At 41.8% G+C, this 15287-nt stretch overlaps 1 protein-coding gene and 1 long non-coding RNA gene across 22 annotated transcripts in view; one reads left to right on the forward strand and one right to left on the reverse strand.

The window, feature by feature from the left end:
- The window catches only part of LOC111264268 (sperm-specific sodium:proton exchanger), a 122139-nt gene extending 117564 nt beyond the window's left edge, over positions 1 to 4575 (forward strand). For 13 of the 16 annotated variants that reach the window (XM_086970013.1, XM_022839999.2, XM_022839993.1 and 10 more), the window contains 3 exons: positions 722 to 892; positions 1227 to 1332; positions 1856 to 4575. In XM_086970013.1, the coding sequence (XP_086826139.1) occupies positions 722 to 892; positions 1227 to 1322 (267 nt within the window). In that variant the 3' untranslated portion in view covers positions 1323 to 1332; positions 1856 to 4575. Of the gene's footprint in view, positions 1 to 721; positions 893 to 1226; positions 1333 to 1855 lie in introns of those variants that run through there. The other 3 variants (XR_002682784.1, XM_022839995.2, XM_022839994.2) reach the window with 3 other exon arrangements.
- LOC111264270 (uncharacterized) lies at positions 332 to 13118 on the reverse strand. Of its 6 annotated transcripts, none has more exons than XR_015312628.1 (5): positions 13001 to 13118; positions 10729 to 11016; positions 1734 to 2231; positions 1180 to 1304; positions 332 to 898 (listed from the first exon to the last, which is right to left on the reverse strand). It is a non-coding gene; the product is annotated as an uncharacterized LOC111264270 (long non-coding RNA). The 6 variants fall into 6 exon arrangements; XR_015312629.1 differs by lacking the exon at positions 10729 to 11016 and adding an exon at positions 5411 to 5548 and having other exon boundaries at positions 13001 to 13109; XR_015312630.1 differs by lacking the exon at positions 13001 to 13118 and adding an exon at positions 11813 to 12438 and having other exon boundaries at positions 10729 to 11009.
- Positions 13119 to 15287: the final 2169 nt, after the last annotated feature.

Genomic DNA, 15287 nt, shown 5'->3' on the forward strand with positions numbered 1-15287 from the left:
AAAATCACTATAAAATACGCTGATTCACACAGCCTTTTACATTGGAGTTTAGTAACTTATTGAAAATGGTCAATAAATTTCAGTTGCATAAATTTTTATAGACAATACGAGATTTGAACCGTTCGGTAGATTAAATAGTAATTAAGAGGCATTATTTGGATGGATTTCAGATAGATTGATATATATTTCAGATAGATGATATATATTGGCTTATCTTGAAGGTGACAAAGTTGCGTGATTTTTCAAAGGTTCTGTTGATTGCACCAAAGCTCTATTAAAATACCAGACACGGAAATTGCACTATTTAACAAAGTAGAAAAGCATGATAACCTATGGTGATGCATTGCTCAGTTAATTGAGTTTATTTAGGTCTTGTCTGGAATCATATGGTACATCTTGATCGTATACCACAACGCTTCAGTTTCATATTCCCATTATCGTTTCTTCGTCCGGTGCAGTCTGAATCTACGGATGATCTTCGGGTCGAAGCTGATTTATAGGTTTTCTTCGAAAATCAAGCTTTTTCTCCTCAACAACTGATTCGAGACAAGATCCAATGCTTGCGTGGGAAATACTAAACGATGTCGAAAGAAATAGCACAGGACACAGACAAATCTGCTTGCGCTTAACATGTTCGGCTTGAGTGCACTTGTTGAAGTTTCATTTCTATTAACAGAACATAACGTTCAAAAATAACCGTCAGGCTATTTTCTCTTATTAGCCGTGGATGGTAAGTGGCAGTCTTCGAGGGAGGTTCAATATGGCTGATACGATGCACCCCATCTCTGCTCCGTCTACAGCAACAACAGAGGAGGACGGCAAGCAAATCGGCCGTCGGGACCACATCAATCACGGATTCGAACCAGACTCATGCAGTATTGTCTTTAATTCGGTCCGTCTACAGTAAAAAGAAACCATGTTCTCACAATCTTGAATGCACAATAATGATAATAATAATTAAATTATAGTTTATATAGTTGTTTATTAAATGTAAACTCGTCCTATTGCTTATTATCTCGTAGTTTCTTGAGTCACCTTAAAGTTATGAAACAAACTTGTCACTTATTTCGTATACCAGAATATAATTACTGTTGAATCAAAGAGATTATAAAACGAAGGATTATATTGTAGAATTTTGATCTATCAATCACCAATTGATGACAGCATTAGTGAACTTACGGCTGACGCGATCACTCGATTTGGATTTTGTTACATTGGCATTTTAGGAAGACGAGACGGAGAGTGGTGAAGCAAATATTTTGAACGATGTCGGAAATATTGATGAAGACGCCAAGTCTGAAACACTGTCCCAGCGCTTGTAGTTAGCGGAAGGTAGGTACAGCATAAAGAGAACTAGGGGGCGCTGGTAACTTGTTCAGATGACATGATCCCGCTATATTAGATGAAAATACAAGTCTGCCGCACTACCGTCAACTGGAATATATTTTCTAGGATTGTTTCCTACCAGAGGTCTCGACTCCGTTCATTAGCGCATGCGCAGGGTATAGTTTCTTTTGACATACGATGTGGCGGCATATTTTGTAAATCGATAAGTTGAACTTTAAGTAAAGTATTTTCGAGAATATTTGACCACCCATAGTTCCAAACTTGAGCTGGCGGCCCTATCTGGTAGGGGTGGTATGACCTATCCGCTTCTAAAATAGGATACTGTAATCGAAATAATGAATAAAAAGTAATTATTTTTGCTTTCTTAACACGAGTTGTATGCGTACCTATGCTGACCCGTTGGCGACTTCAAACCCTAAATATATGCTATATTATAATCCACAAGAGGTTAAGTAGGCAATTGTACGAAGGCACATTTCAACAACCGTTCCAACTTTGTTTATTGCAGACAGCAGCCGGGTGGTTGGAGTGGCAAGAATATGGCATCTACTGCGCCGAAACCAAAGCCAGAACCACGTCGCCCTTGAAGAAACAAACTGACGACTTAACTCTTCGTTTTACTGGAAGATCTACAGGGAGATACTGCCCACCTGTTTCAATGCCAGCAGGCGATAGAATCGTCGACCCTTGCGTCCCTTATCGCGTAAATCAATCCGCATTCTCCATAAACGCGTTGTACAAGCAGGGGAATACGGCAGTCCTGTTGATGCGGCGTTCAAAATCACGTGGTAGATTGGAGTGATCTATTAATAAAGAAGCTGACCCAGACAACCTGAAGGGGCCGAGGAATCAGTACGCTGAGATAAGCTGGCCAATCGAGTTAACTGATCGCATGTCAGATAAAATATAGAAGCAATTAATTAATTATCATCTGTTCGTTAGATAAAATATAGTAGATAGGTAATAATAGTTGTTCGTTATAATCATTATTATTTTGTCACATATGTAAGGAATTCAGATATTGCCTCTATTGATATTTCTCTGTGAATATATCGATTTGCACTTAATCCTAATTGTGCCGAGCAGCATCTTCAGCTTTATTCAACATGATGGAGCTAAAGAGCCACTTATGATAGCGGTATGCTACATCATAATGTGCGATAGTGATGATCACTTCATTTTTCCTCATATCATGATTTTGCTATCATCAAGGACAATAAACAGTCTTCAATAAACATGTTTCTCGAATCGAGCATCACCGTGTCGAGACGAACGTATCGTAATGTTAAACTATCGTTCTTTGTTAATGTTGATGTTCTTCAAAATGACCACTTTATAGCCCCTTCTAATATGTTAGTCTTTGATAGACTATATATATATATATATATATATATATATGAAAGGATAAATGTTTTTTTTGTATTAGTTTAATATATCTTGTGCGGTCGTGCTATGATGATCTTATGTTTTGAATTGCCTGTGTGACAACTGAGTGCTGATGACTGAATGGCCATTTATTGATCGCACACATGACGCTGTGTCCAAAGTTTCAAGCAAACAATGTAATGATGACTGAAATCAGGCGAAGTAAGATAGATGAGAATCTATTTGTCGTGATGATGTGAAACTCTGTATGATGTTTTGTCAGGTTTATAGAAATCCAAAGGTATCCAGGACCTAGGCACATGGCATCGGATGTCTGACTCCGATACATGACAGAGGGTCGTGTGTACGCTTATAAAGGATGAACTTTGTGGGAGGTTCACGCTTAACTTGAACCGATAAGCGGCACCTCTAATCGCTGACGCTATTATCATTATATATGTGTAAGAAAATCGGTCAGAATAGATGCGCGAACGATGACTAGTGGTTTAAGTTCTGGTTCAACAGCCGCTCGAGTTATTGACCCTCGATGAAGAATGATATATTAGTTACCACATCTACATGTGTTTCAAGATAAAGCCTATTTTTCTAGTTAGTCTATTGATTCTTGATTTTCTGCGAACGTGAAGACTACGAGTCTACTAAAAGGCGAAAGCTCTTCAGATTGTCATTTAACACCTGTTGATCGTTCGTAGGTAACCAGCCGTTTACTGTGGTGGTGGTGGTGGGAAAAAGGACTTAAAATAGAGTAAATATTATGACGGTTCATATTCCAACACAACTTTACGTACGGCCTGCGAGCACCAATGTTTCCAGCACATTTTGCCGTTTAACTTTCAAAATATTCAATTTAATGTGATGTTTCTCTAGCGTACTTATAGCGGCACTTAGCAACTGCAACGGCAAGAAAGTTACTATTTCGTAAATTGCAAGCCTATTCGCTATGTACCTACTGAATAATGTAACATGGCTGTGGAGTGCTGTTACTTTATCTATAGGCAAATAGATTGGTTCGATCTCAGTAGCTCTTTCGTCGACGCGGCACTGAGCTGAAAATGGAGAGAAAACGAACGACATCTCTTCTATCGACCGGCACGGAATGACATAAGTTACGTACGTTTGACCAATTTCGTAATTGCATTTATTAGGGAGGAACATCTTTTTTGTGTTGGTCAAGGGACCAGGCAAATTCAACATGTAAGCAATTGTTATTTAAGTTTTAGAGTTTCATCGACATTGAAGGTGTTGAAGCGATGTGTTGTTGCAGCAAAACGTACCGCGGACGGCAGCCATTGTATATACGTATATTGCGTGAGTAAGAGTCGAAGCTTTCACAGTCTCCTAATATTACTACTATTATTTATTTGTATCAATTATTTTATTTACGTACGTGCATCTTAACAGAGCAACACGAGGACGGTGCTGATAGTAAAAACTCGCGTCCATGAATCGGACGAAACTATAGGAAGCATGCACTGCTAGCATGTGTTATCTTACAGATTAATATAATACATAGAAAATAAATATAAACATATATAATATGTAGAAAAACGCCTACTACAACTAGTAATAGTATGCTCTGATATAGGCCAGCAACGCTCCTTCATTGACCGGCATTTTCCCGCCCCTGGATGGGATCATTGTTGGTTTAATATGTCCGTGACAAATGACAGTGACTATCTCATGTAACGGAAATCCGTCCAGATGTAATGACTGTTGCCACTGATCAACAAGGAAAAGGATGATTTAAACCATTTCTTAATTATCATTGTTGCCAATCTGTATTGTTCTATGGCTGTATAGGTATTGACATGACCAATAAATTAAACCATTGTAATACATTGACATACTGTAACGGCCAACGGTGCCGTTTGTTTTGACTTATTCCAAAGCCGATAACAGCTATACGATTTATGCTTTTTAATAGAAAAAAATTACTAACATGTTTCGTACTAGACGTGTAATTCTACGGCGCTTTCGCCTCATGAACTAAAATTAAACTCATGAAATTTTAAAGTGCCTGAAGCACCTGAACTGGGCCAAAATCTAGGAGGAATTCACTGGATAAACTCAAATAGAACAAGTAAGAAACAAAGAATCTTTTTTAGATATTCGCTTTTTATTCCAATCATGGCTAGACGCCACGTAAAAACGTACTTGTAATAAAGTGAACTCCAACTGCAAATGATGAAGCCATCAATGACCCTGAATCAATTCGGCCTTCGTTCCGCAGATTACAAATCAATGTTTCGCTAACTTCTTTTAAAGTTTCATTTTGTTACAATATAAATAAAAATAAATAACATAATGTATATTTTAACATGGAATAGCATAACAGAATACTGTTCTAGGTCGAAAAGTGTAGAAATCAGTACCACAAGTTTATCTTGATTGCCTGCCCTGTTGATCGGCGGCCCAAAGGGAACTGTGCTACACATGGAATCCCTATGTTTTGGCACGAAACAGTTGATACGGCATACTATATTTTCGTATCTGACACTTGACGTTGTCTCTTAGAACATCAGATGCCATCGTATTTAACCATTATGTTATACGGTAAAACAATATGAAACGTGTCAAAGATGCGTCGGCTTCTGAAGCTAAGAAGGTGAAATTACCTACGAGGAGTGTACACGTAATCATTAGCAAAATATGTCAAAAAAAGGGATATTTAGCAAACCTGGCGTAAACAAGCAACGAGCACGAATCGCCACGTCGATCTGATGGCCGATAAGGACCGATTCCACTTTTTGCCTTAAACTGCCTCGACTCCGCATGAAAGGTCGGGGTCAGTTAACAACGTATGAATATTTCATACCTGTGCGGATACATAAAGCTAATTTTAAATTACACAAAAAGAACATTAAGGTGTAGGATCTGACCTTCTGCTAATATATATATATATATGGACAGTTCAGATTCAAAAGATTCAGATTGGCCGGAGAAAGGCTCTGGTCTTAATGAGAAGCATCGCAAGAGGTTTTTTTACGATTTCAGATCTTTTAAGTTCAAATTCTTAGAATCGACGCGAAAAACTATGATCGTACCACCGACGTTCATGTTTTGCGCTTTACATCCGGTAGAACCGCTATGCATTTCATTCCTGCTAGCACCAAACGAGGCGTGTCAGTGCCTAGCTTCGAAATTAGACCACAATGTGCCCCTAAGACTAACGGCCAAATAGGTTAATCTATTACGGGGACGTGGCAAGACTGATATCGCTCATTCGTGAGGTTAGAAATACTACGCCTGTTGTTTCCATAAATTCATAGTTTTTTCTCTTTCCGAAGCTCTTCGACCGAACTGCATTGATAGCATTCTGCAAAACGCTTCAGCTTTCAGCCATACTACGCTGAATAAACTATTTTCTCTTGTTAAATAAAGTATTCATACCAACCAATTAGGTACTCGCCAATTAGGTATCCTGGTGTATCGTATCCAGCACTTATGATCGATTTTGTAGGCTGGAGCCAATGAATATGACGAGGCTCACTGTATACGTAGCAGGCTGCGTTCGAATTAGCAGGACTAGTACAAGATCCTTGCACACAATTTTGACGTATCGTAATGAAGCTCTGCTTGACAAATGTATAGCACGCGTTACACACTTGAAATACCCAACGGTAATAATTCATTCCGCGTCGACAGAAAGTGTAGAAAGCTAGAGCTAAAATGCTTTTTTTACTGTTTTACGTCCGACAGCCAGGCTGGCAAGCGCTCTTCAAACGGCTAGTTGGAAACAAACTTTGTTCGAACTTAAACTATCATGTGATCAAAGGCGAAAATTGGCAGCCTCATTGGACTTAGATGGGCTTGATAAAACGAAATCACCTTTGAGTATTCAACAGCATTGTGTGTAGTGCTTTGTAAAAATAAATTAATTGACAATAAAATATCCAGTAACCTTAAACCCGAAGCCTTACTCAATAGAATATCTGTCGGACCACCAGCTTTTGAAGCTATTATCTGTGAACGGCAGAAGTTTTATCGCGCACGTTTCCAAAAAAATACAAGCAAGTAGTGCCGGTCGCATGGTCGACCAAATAAGCTTGTCGTTCGCAGTTACTCTTATTTTGCTCTATCTCAAAGTAACTTCGATCGCAACGAAAAAAGAGTACGCCAGTAAACAAAATCCTACAACCTTGAAGAACTTCAAACAACTACATCGTGTCAAAGGGTCCTTCCTCAAAAGAGCATTGATACTCCACATAATGTCCCGAAATCGCCTCGCGTGAAATCTTCTAGTCGAATCTCCATTACGTCATCGCTCTGAACTTAGGCCAACTGGAGCCTTCAAGATGGAGCTTTAAAAACTGGGCAGATTTTCCACTCGGGTTCGAACAGGTAGACAGGAACGAACCGACTAAGTAAATATGTTGTCACTCGCTTTGTCGTAAATGGGTTCGACCATAGACTTTGTAGGAAATTAAGTTTCCCGAGCTGGTCAGTACATGTAGATATCCCAGATGCAAAAGAAATTGTGATAGATGCCATTCCACCTGATGTTTTCTGGTTTTATCTCAAGGACATGTGGCAAGTTTCTCAGAATAATTTTATAAATTACATATGGCGCAAACTGTTTTTAAATGGTTCTATATGGCCTTTCTGATATTGAAATGTATCGCTCACCTATCTTTATGAAACTTTGTATGAAGCCTTGATTACAACCACTGAAGGTGAATAAATGAATTTTATTGATCTGTACTGAAGTACTGTTTTTTGAAGCTTACAACGAAGGCGGAGATGATATTCATTTGTTGTGTTCTAGAATTTTCTGGGAAAGCCCGCAGAAATGAGGTAAATATTTGACAAGGAGCCTTGGCACACTGGCGACTAATAGAAAAAATGTTTGGTCATCCTAAATGCTCTCGATTAAAGTTTAATGCAAGCAGATTTTATAATCTATTATTGAAACTGCGAAATATACATACAGTGCGTATCAGAAAATTCATTCACAACCGAATAATATGAACGGGGTCGTCGCGTTGAAGTACCATGATATAGCTTTATTAAGTAATATAGAAGCAAACAATCTGTTCATTAAAAAAAAAAAAAAACGGTTTCTTATTTACCATGTTCGACAATAGGTTTGTTTGCCATAGTCGATCGCTCAACCTATACCTGGCATGGACAGAACGTCACATGGCGGCCACCAACCTATTTCCCGTTTATCAGTAAAGCCCCGAGTCCAATTCAGCGACAAAATAAATTCCTAACCTCTTTACTATTAATGGCAGATATACAAATCACCGGGAAAACAAAACTTCTTCGAAGATATCGACACCACACGAGATATGTAACTCAGTGTTTCGAAGAAGGAAATCCCGACTTTAAAAAGGGGGACTTTGCATATTCGGCACTTTTTAACGAGTAGCAGGGTTTCTAAAGGTCCATTGTGCTATTGTACTAGATAGATAGGCAGGCACCCGGGCGACCATTATTCCTGTTAGGAAGCTCATTGATAATTCAGTGATATTTTTGGCTCTTAAGAGCTCCCTAAATAAACGCTATTGGCCATTCGATAGAAAAATATTTATATTCATCTAAGATCTAAGACCGGGACTGAGAATATTGTTAACCAAAAAAAAAAGGAATAGCCCGATTTCAGTTAAGCCTCAACGTGATAACCGCCAGCATGTGATGGTATTCAAGATAGATACCCTATTTCGGAAACACAGTGAAATTCTGAAGGCAGACTGTGGCTAGATTCGTCAAACAAAAAAGGGGTATAAATAAATACCACGGATGGGCAAGGGATAGCTCAAAGAGATATGGTTGTGTGACAGCATTTGACTTCACCATACTTTAGCAACCAGGAAATTCTAACGGTCCTGAGAAGGCAGCCGATCTACACAGGCTTGGAAGATGTGTAATTTACAATAAGAGACAGAAATCCAAAAATGTATTTATAAATTCAAGTAAATTTCTTACATCAAAACCCAGAGGTCCGTCTATCAACTAAATGGTACGGGAAAATCAGAAAAAGCAGAAGAAATTATTATATTTTCTTATTAGTTTCTTCCGAAAGTTGGTATCGCATAAACTGAGCTGAAAGAAATGACATTACATTTTGCCTAACTCGGAACCCCACAGGATCGAGCCCAGTATTTTCTATTAGCACCATCGCTGAAGAAACTACCACGGTTCGGCGGGACCTCCTTCTGTCCCCACTACATCGATACACACGAAAACCTCCTGCTGCTGTAAACTATGTCCCTTCTGACTAATATCGTGAGACGGCAAGGCTATTTCGAAATACTGAATGTAAAGTTCTTTGCAATTTCATATGCATATTTTCCAATACGATGAACTCGATCCCTCACAGTATTACAAACGCTGAAGTGACACCCCGCATCCAGGTCTCTGCATAAAGGCCACTTTATTTCACATCCCTTTGTGAACCATCTAAGTAAATGCATATGCTTATTTACAAATAAATATTATATAATAATATAATAAAGATTACACGGAAAGGAAACGTTCTTTTGTCTTTCTATTGTGCCGACTGAATAGCCGAACAAACGTTCGATAAAAACTCACCCTTAGTAGAGCGGAATCGTTGAACTATCGCATTGACACCAAATGCGTGCAAACGTGACCGTCTAATTGCTACTTAATACGATTCATATAATCAGACAGGATTGCGTACAGATATATATTCTGCGTCTGCCACCTGCTATTTCTTGCTAACTATGAGCCTCGTTTTGTGCTTCGTTGTGAACTTCGTTGAAGTCATGTAGCTTCAGGATACTGGCTGCTATCTACGGCTCGTTTCGACCAACATTTAGCCATAACGTTAGAATTTCTTTTCGAGAAACCTTCGAAGGAAACGGATGCGCTGCATCTTTTAAAATTGGATCTTTCTATGGATTGCACGCGTGTAGTCGGGCGATAGCCGTGGGCGACGACTGACACGTATCGTGCCCGTTTAAATTGTGCAGTGTCCTTGTGATGCTCCATGCCGTTGTCGTCGAAAGCGTCACTTCAGGTCTGGGACACGTTCTAACTTTAATGTGGTTATTTTAACAAGGAAAAGTGGCGGTTTGTTTCAGTGCTGAAAATCCCGTAAAAAAATGCAGTTTTTTCGACTCATCAATTTATAGCATTTTTATGAAATATCCGATGTTGCTCGCATTATGTTACTGCCAGTAGTTGTTGTGTTTACTAAGTTATTATTGCTATGATTGTACGCCCAGAACAACCGCTAATTATCTGTGAACGGCGCCTCTAAGGCCGAAATACGCAGGTGAGCTCCTCCGAAAACGCAGGAAATGTTTGCAAGTAATATAGACGAGCTTCTGGGAACAATGAATCCGTTTCTCCTTTTCCTTCTCCTTACATGGCTTAATCGATGTGCCTCACTTCATTTTGCCCATATTTTTTTAGTTATTTTTTCACTAAAAAGCACAGATTACGAATAGATCCATTCGCAAGACACCAGATCAATTGTGGCCATGTCCGAAACACCTTAGCCTTCACTCGTTTTTTTTGGCATGGGATGGCACCATTGCTAAGGAAAGGTTATCGCGCTAATAAACGGCCAAAAATTCGCTACCTTTTATAATATCGATATCTACTTAGTGCTATATATCTAGATCTCCTCAGGATCTAAATATCATTAATATACATACAGTTTTACTCAGTGCTTCCCATTGGCCGAATAGTTGCAACGATCTTTATGGCTACCCACAGTCGAACAGCCATTCAGCTTGTATTACATACAATTGTATCCACAAAAATCGATCATCGTCTCACCGACACGATGCTCAACGTTACATACACATCTCTTTTGCACGAATTCAGCCTTTTTTTTTTTTTTTTTTTTTTTTTTAAAAACCTCTGCTTGTCCGTTCCATAATGTAATTGCTGCTTTCAACACATTAATGTTTCTTATTTATCGCTAACGTTACGATTACGGCTGTTTGTACTACTTTTGTTCTTGTTACTGTTTCGGCTGCTGTCACTATTGTTGTCGCTGCGTTCCTTGTTGTTACTTACTGCCTACACGGCATCTGAACCGTTGCTGTCCGCATTGAGTTACTCGCTGTCGGGCAATCTACAGGCGCTCAGTAAGCAACGATCGGTTGTGGCCACCAAAAGGCCTAGCCACAAGGTGAACGGCGCACGGATTGACCAACGGGGCCTGTTAAGCCACTCACGTAGGTCGTGATTCAACCGGAGAGAAACTCGAACGTCGTTTTCTTCGCCATCCCGTCGAAACGCTGCGTTGCAAGTCGTGTCCTGACGCGCCGTCACAGTCGTGCTGTCGTGGTCTCGTCCTGTGACCTGCAACAACATTGGTCCTCGGCTAGGACTTTTAATATTGGCGTGCGGCGCGATGTACTTTGGCTGCGGCGGCGCTGCCCACGGTACAAAGCATCCACTAGCCAATTAATAAGCTAGATGGTCAGTGGGTGATGAGCGCCGCTCGCGTTAGATCACTAATAACAAATGGGGCCTGAGCTAGCCGTTCGTGCGCTGCAAAAGGTTCGCCATTGTAATCGCTAACAATAACAGGACTCGCCATGATGCCAACAATGGTCGCAGGCAAGGAACCAACAACAGCTGCTCGCAGAGCGGTCGCTGTTTTGGAAGTTATGGGTCGGTCGCACGGGCTGGTATTGGCTACTACAGAAGCGACAGCCACGCTTCTCTCAGCCGGTACTGCCGGTCTCACAAAACAAGAGACGTTAATAATTCTGACAACTTCAGTAGTAATAAAAACACCTATAGAGAGCGCAATAATAGCCCCGTATAAACAGGCCGCTGTGCATTAGACATCTACACAGTCGGCTTGTGACGGCATAAAGGCTTTAAGTGCGTGACGAAACAGCACTACAACAAGATAAACCAGGTAATTCATGGATTAGATAGGTATCGATCAGGTGGCGGTACTCGATCTGCATAGGTCCTAACCGTGAACACAAATTATGAGGTGAATCGACCCGGCTCGAGGGAACACAACAACAAAACACGGCGTTCCACTCAATGTTAGATGTTGTTCACTCCAACGTGACGAAGAGAAAGAATACAGACAGAAAGAACGACGAAGAAATCGAGCAGTGAACGAACTGGAAGTGACCTGCAATCAAAACCGACGCGGTGGCAAAACGTGTTGACGCAATGTCATAGTCGCCAATGCTCGTTAGTCGTCATTATTGCTTCTGCAAAGCGTACCATCAACAGAGAGCACTAGCACCGCCCATTTCAGCCTCTATAATTGTTGCAGCCATCAGTATTGTGGTAGGCAAAGGGCATATCTAATGCCGAAAAATCGCAACTCAAACTGAGCTCAGCAATCGTGCACTTAGACTTGATTAAAAACGATCTCGGCTGTCCTTCCTGAGCTTGTTGTTTTGTTGAATCTCAGTATTCTGTTACGAACACGTGTACAGACAGACGAGAGGTCTGGATAGACGGGCAGACGAAAAATGTCACCATCAGAAAAGACAGCGGTTTGACGCAAGCGTAGGCCGTAGTATAATAGTCTGTCCATTCTGGTGGACCTGCGTGTTAACTCGACAACGATAGCATTCTGCATCCCACAGCAGCGACTGAGAAAGCAGTGGCAAATACTAGCAGCAGCTGACTTGAGCCGGCCGTCTGGGTCTACCCCTTCCTGCTACCGGTAAACAAGCAAACGGAGAAACCGAAATAAAAGCAAAAGCCGCCTCTCCTCGTCCACGACGCAACGATCTCTACCGGACGGTATCAGTGTGAGTGGTATCAATAGGTCGGAATTGAGTCCCCTGCTCATGAATCCGTCTGCCTCTTCTCTTCTGTATAAATATGTCTATGTGAGGATGTTACAGCAGGATTGCGTGATTCGACGGGAAAGAGCGCAACGGGGCAAACAAAGCAGTACATTTGCCACGCTGTGTTGTGATCTTAGCAGCGGCGATGACAACAACGACGACGACGGCTACAGTCGCAATAGTATGGATGAATAACAGCGGAAAACGGAGTAGAGGAACAGACGAGACAACGTACGTGCTAAGATATGTTGGTGTTGGCGTGCTACGGTGCGACTGACGTGATCAATACATTAGGATTACGCCTAGCCGGTAATAGTTAAACGACCGGCATGTGTACCACTGTAGCCACCATATCAAGCGCGATGCCTGCCGCAGGCAAGCAGAAATGGAATTTGTGCCTACTGTAAGCGGCTGTTAGCGCAAAAGCCAGCTGGGCAAGAGCACACCCGTGTGCCCGTAAACAATGACAGTGAAACGACCACAGAATAGGCACAAAACACGCAGGCACCACTTACCGAAGGTAATAGCGACAATTGACGCAAAAGAAACAAACGTAATTAGCACAGTCGAGGCTAGCCAACGACTTCTGCCGGCACGAAGCCGATGACGAAAGTTCGCCCACCGCTACCAACGGCGGCGCCAGCTGTTAGCGGCTGAGAAAAACGCGGAGTCAATAGCGTCGCCAACGCTGGTATTAAGTTCTGCAAGTGAGAGTGTGGCATATGATTGTGAGTCTGTAATAGCGCGTGTCCGCTTCTGTGTCCTGCGTGTGAATAGGTGAGTGAATTTCTGATAGGCGGCAGCACCGGCGAGCCGTCATGAAGGACCGCGTCAATAACAGCGGCGCGGCCAGCAGCTCCACACGCACGCATGCACACACATACACAGAGACACAAACACACACACACACACACACACTCACACATACACACACAGAGACACGCAGTCAGAACGGAGAGGAAATCCGTGGAGGGAGGAGCACAGATAATAGCACAGCACGGCGGTGACGGTAACAGCAAAAACATAACAACAGGCAGCACCTCAAGGCACAGCGCACGCACATCACAAAACAGCATCAGACATGTAGACCACAAGTCAACAGTTTACCGCAGCACAACGGAGTTTGACGCTATAGGAACAGACAGGCTTGAGAAGGCACACGGCCTTATCATCACAATAATAGTGAAAATCACAATAAGGACACTGGTAAAAATTGCATCAAGACTACTGGTAGTGGATTTGCGATGGGTATCGAATTTGCAAACGAGTCGACAAAAAAACGAGAAACCCAAGTAGAGCAAAAAATAATGACCGAAACGATTTTCTGGAATCAGTTGGAGTGGCATACGCAAGTCGAGGCACGCAGTGACAATAGCTGGGTGGATAACAAGTTCATCGAAAACTGGATTTACTGTGAAAATTACCAGGGTAAACGTACATCAACGAGAGAGAACGGTGTACTATGTTGCCGAATGTGCGGAGCAGAGTGGTGTGCCGAAAGGCAATGAGAAATAGAAAGATGAAGACCGTTTATGTGGACTAGATGAAAAACGCCGAACAATTTCTAGCGAAAAGTACTATTTTAGCTATAGCGATTGAGGAAGCGTTCGCTAACGTTGATAGCTGCCGATGTACCACGAAGTCAAAGTTATTATTGTATGACTCGGTGTAATATCATGGACGATTCATGGGAAAGCCACAGCGACAGAGGTTATGTATATATACTGATGGAACGAAACTGAGTACAAGCATCACATGATCGGAAAGCCACTCATTGAGACAATGACTATGTGGACTGCGCCACTGGCCGGCTCAACTTCTCAGGGGAGAAGTCGAAAGAGTACTAACCGAGTATAGGTAGCGCGAGAAACAAAATCAAAACAAACTTACGCAATTTTTATTTATAGGAGGTGTTCCAACCAAGCGGTCAGACCACTGGATCAATTCCGCTAAATGTCTCCGCGCACAGAATCTTTGCGCGCAACGCCCAACTTTACCAGGTCACCGTATTCCACCTATGACAGCGTTGTTCGAACGCCGACAGCAGTTTTCATGAGCGCTTAAGTCTATTATATATATATATACATATACATATGCATATATATATATATATATACGGCGAGAGGGAAAAGTTGGGTGGATCTTAGAACGGCACTAGCGTCCCCAATGACAATACAGGCGCAGCATAAAAGAATACGTAGTCTGAGTAAAAGAGGGCGCATGATATGTTTTTTTTTTGGTGCATTTTCCGCCTGATGAGAAAACGAATAGAGAATCAACAGAGTGCAAAATAAGAAGAAGAAGAGAAGTGCGTGAGCTTATGCGTGTCAAAAGTGTCCTATCCTTCATATGGAAGGATGCAGAGAAGCGGGATCTGATCTTAAACCGAAAAAATCATACGAACTCATTTCAATCTTTTATAGTGGTCCTAAGCAAATCAACTATACACGGGCCTATGTCGCCATTGCGGTGGTTCGCTGTTCCGAGTTCGTTGATTATGGCAGCAATGCACAGTTGTACTATCTGCGATTACAGCGGTAGGTAGGCCCACAGCTGGTCAGGTTGAAGGTCGCGCCTCTCCTTACTTTCAGGATTTCTGCTCCGACTTCTACGTCGCCACTGGCCCTACGTTCATTCGGCGCGTGAGGAAGTCTTTCCGCCGCTCCTGCCATATAGAAATCCAACGTACGAACATGATCAGTGCTACATCGGTGTCCCCGCGATCGGTAACACCGACGGCGTGTCAGTACAGCGGCATGCTCTTCGAATCAGTCGTGGCTACGGTCCTATATGTGTTCCTCT

This window comes from Varroa jacobsoni, unplaced genomic scaffold (assembly GCF_002532875.2).
Source record: "Varroa jacobsoni isolate VJ856 unplaced genomic scaffold, vjacob_1.0 scaffold_841, whole genome shotgun sequence".
Classification (NCBI taxonomy): Eukaryota; Metazoa; Arthropoda; class Arachnida; order Mesostigmata; family Varroidae; genus Varroa; species Varroa jacobsoni.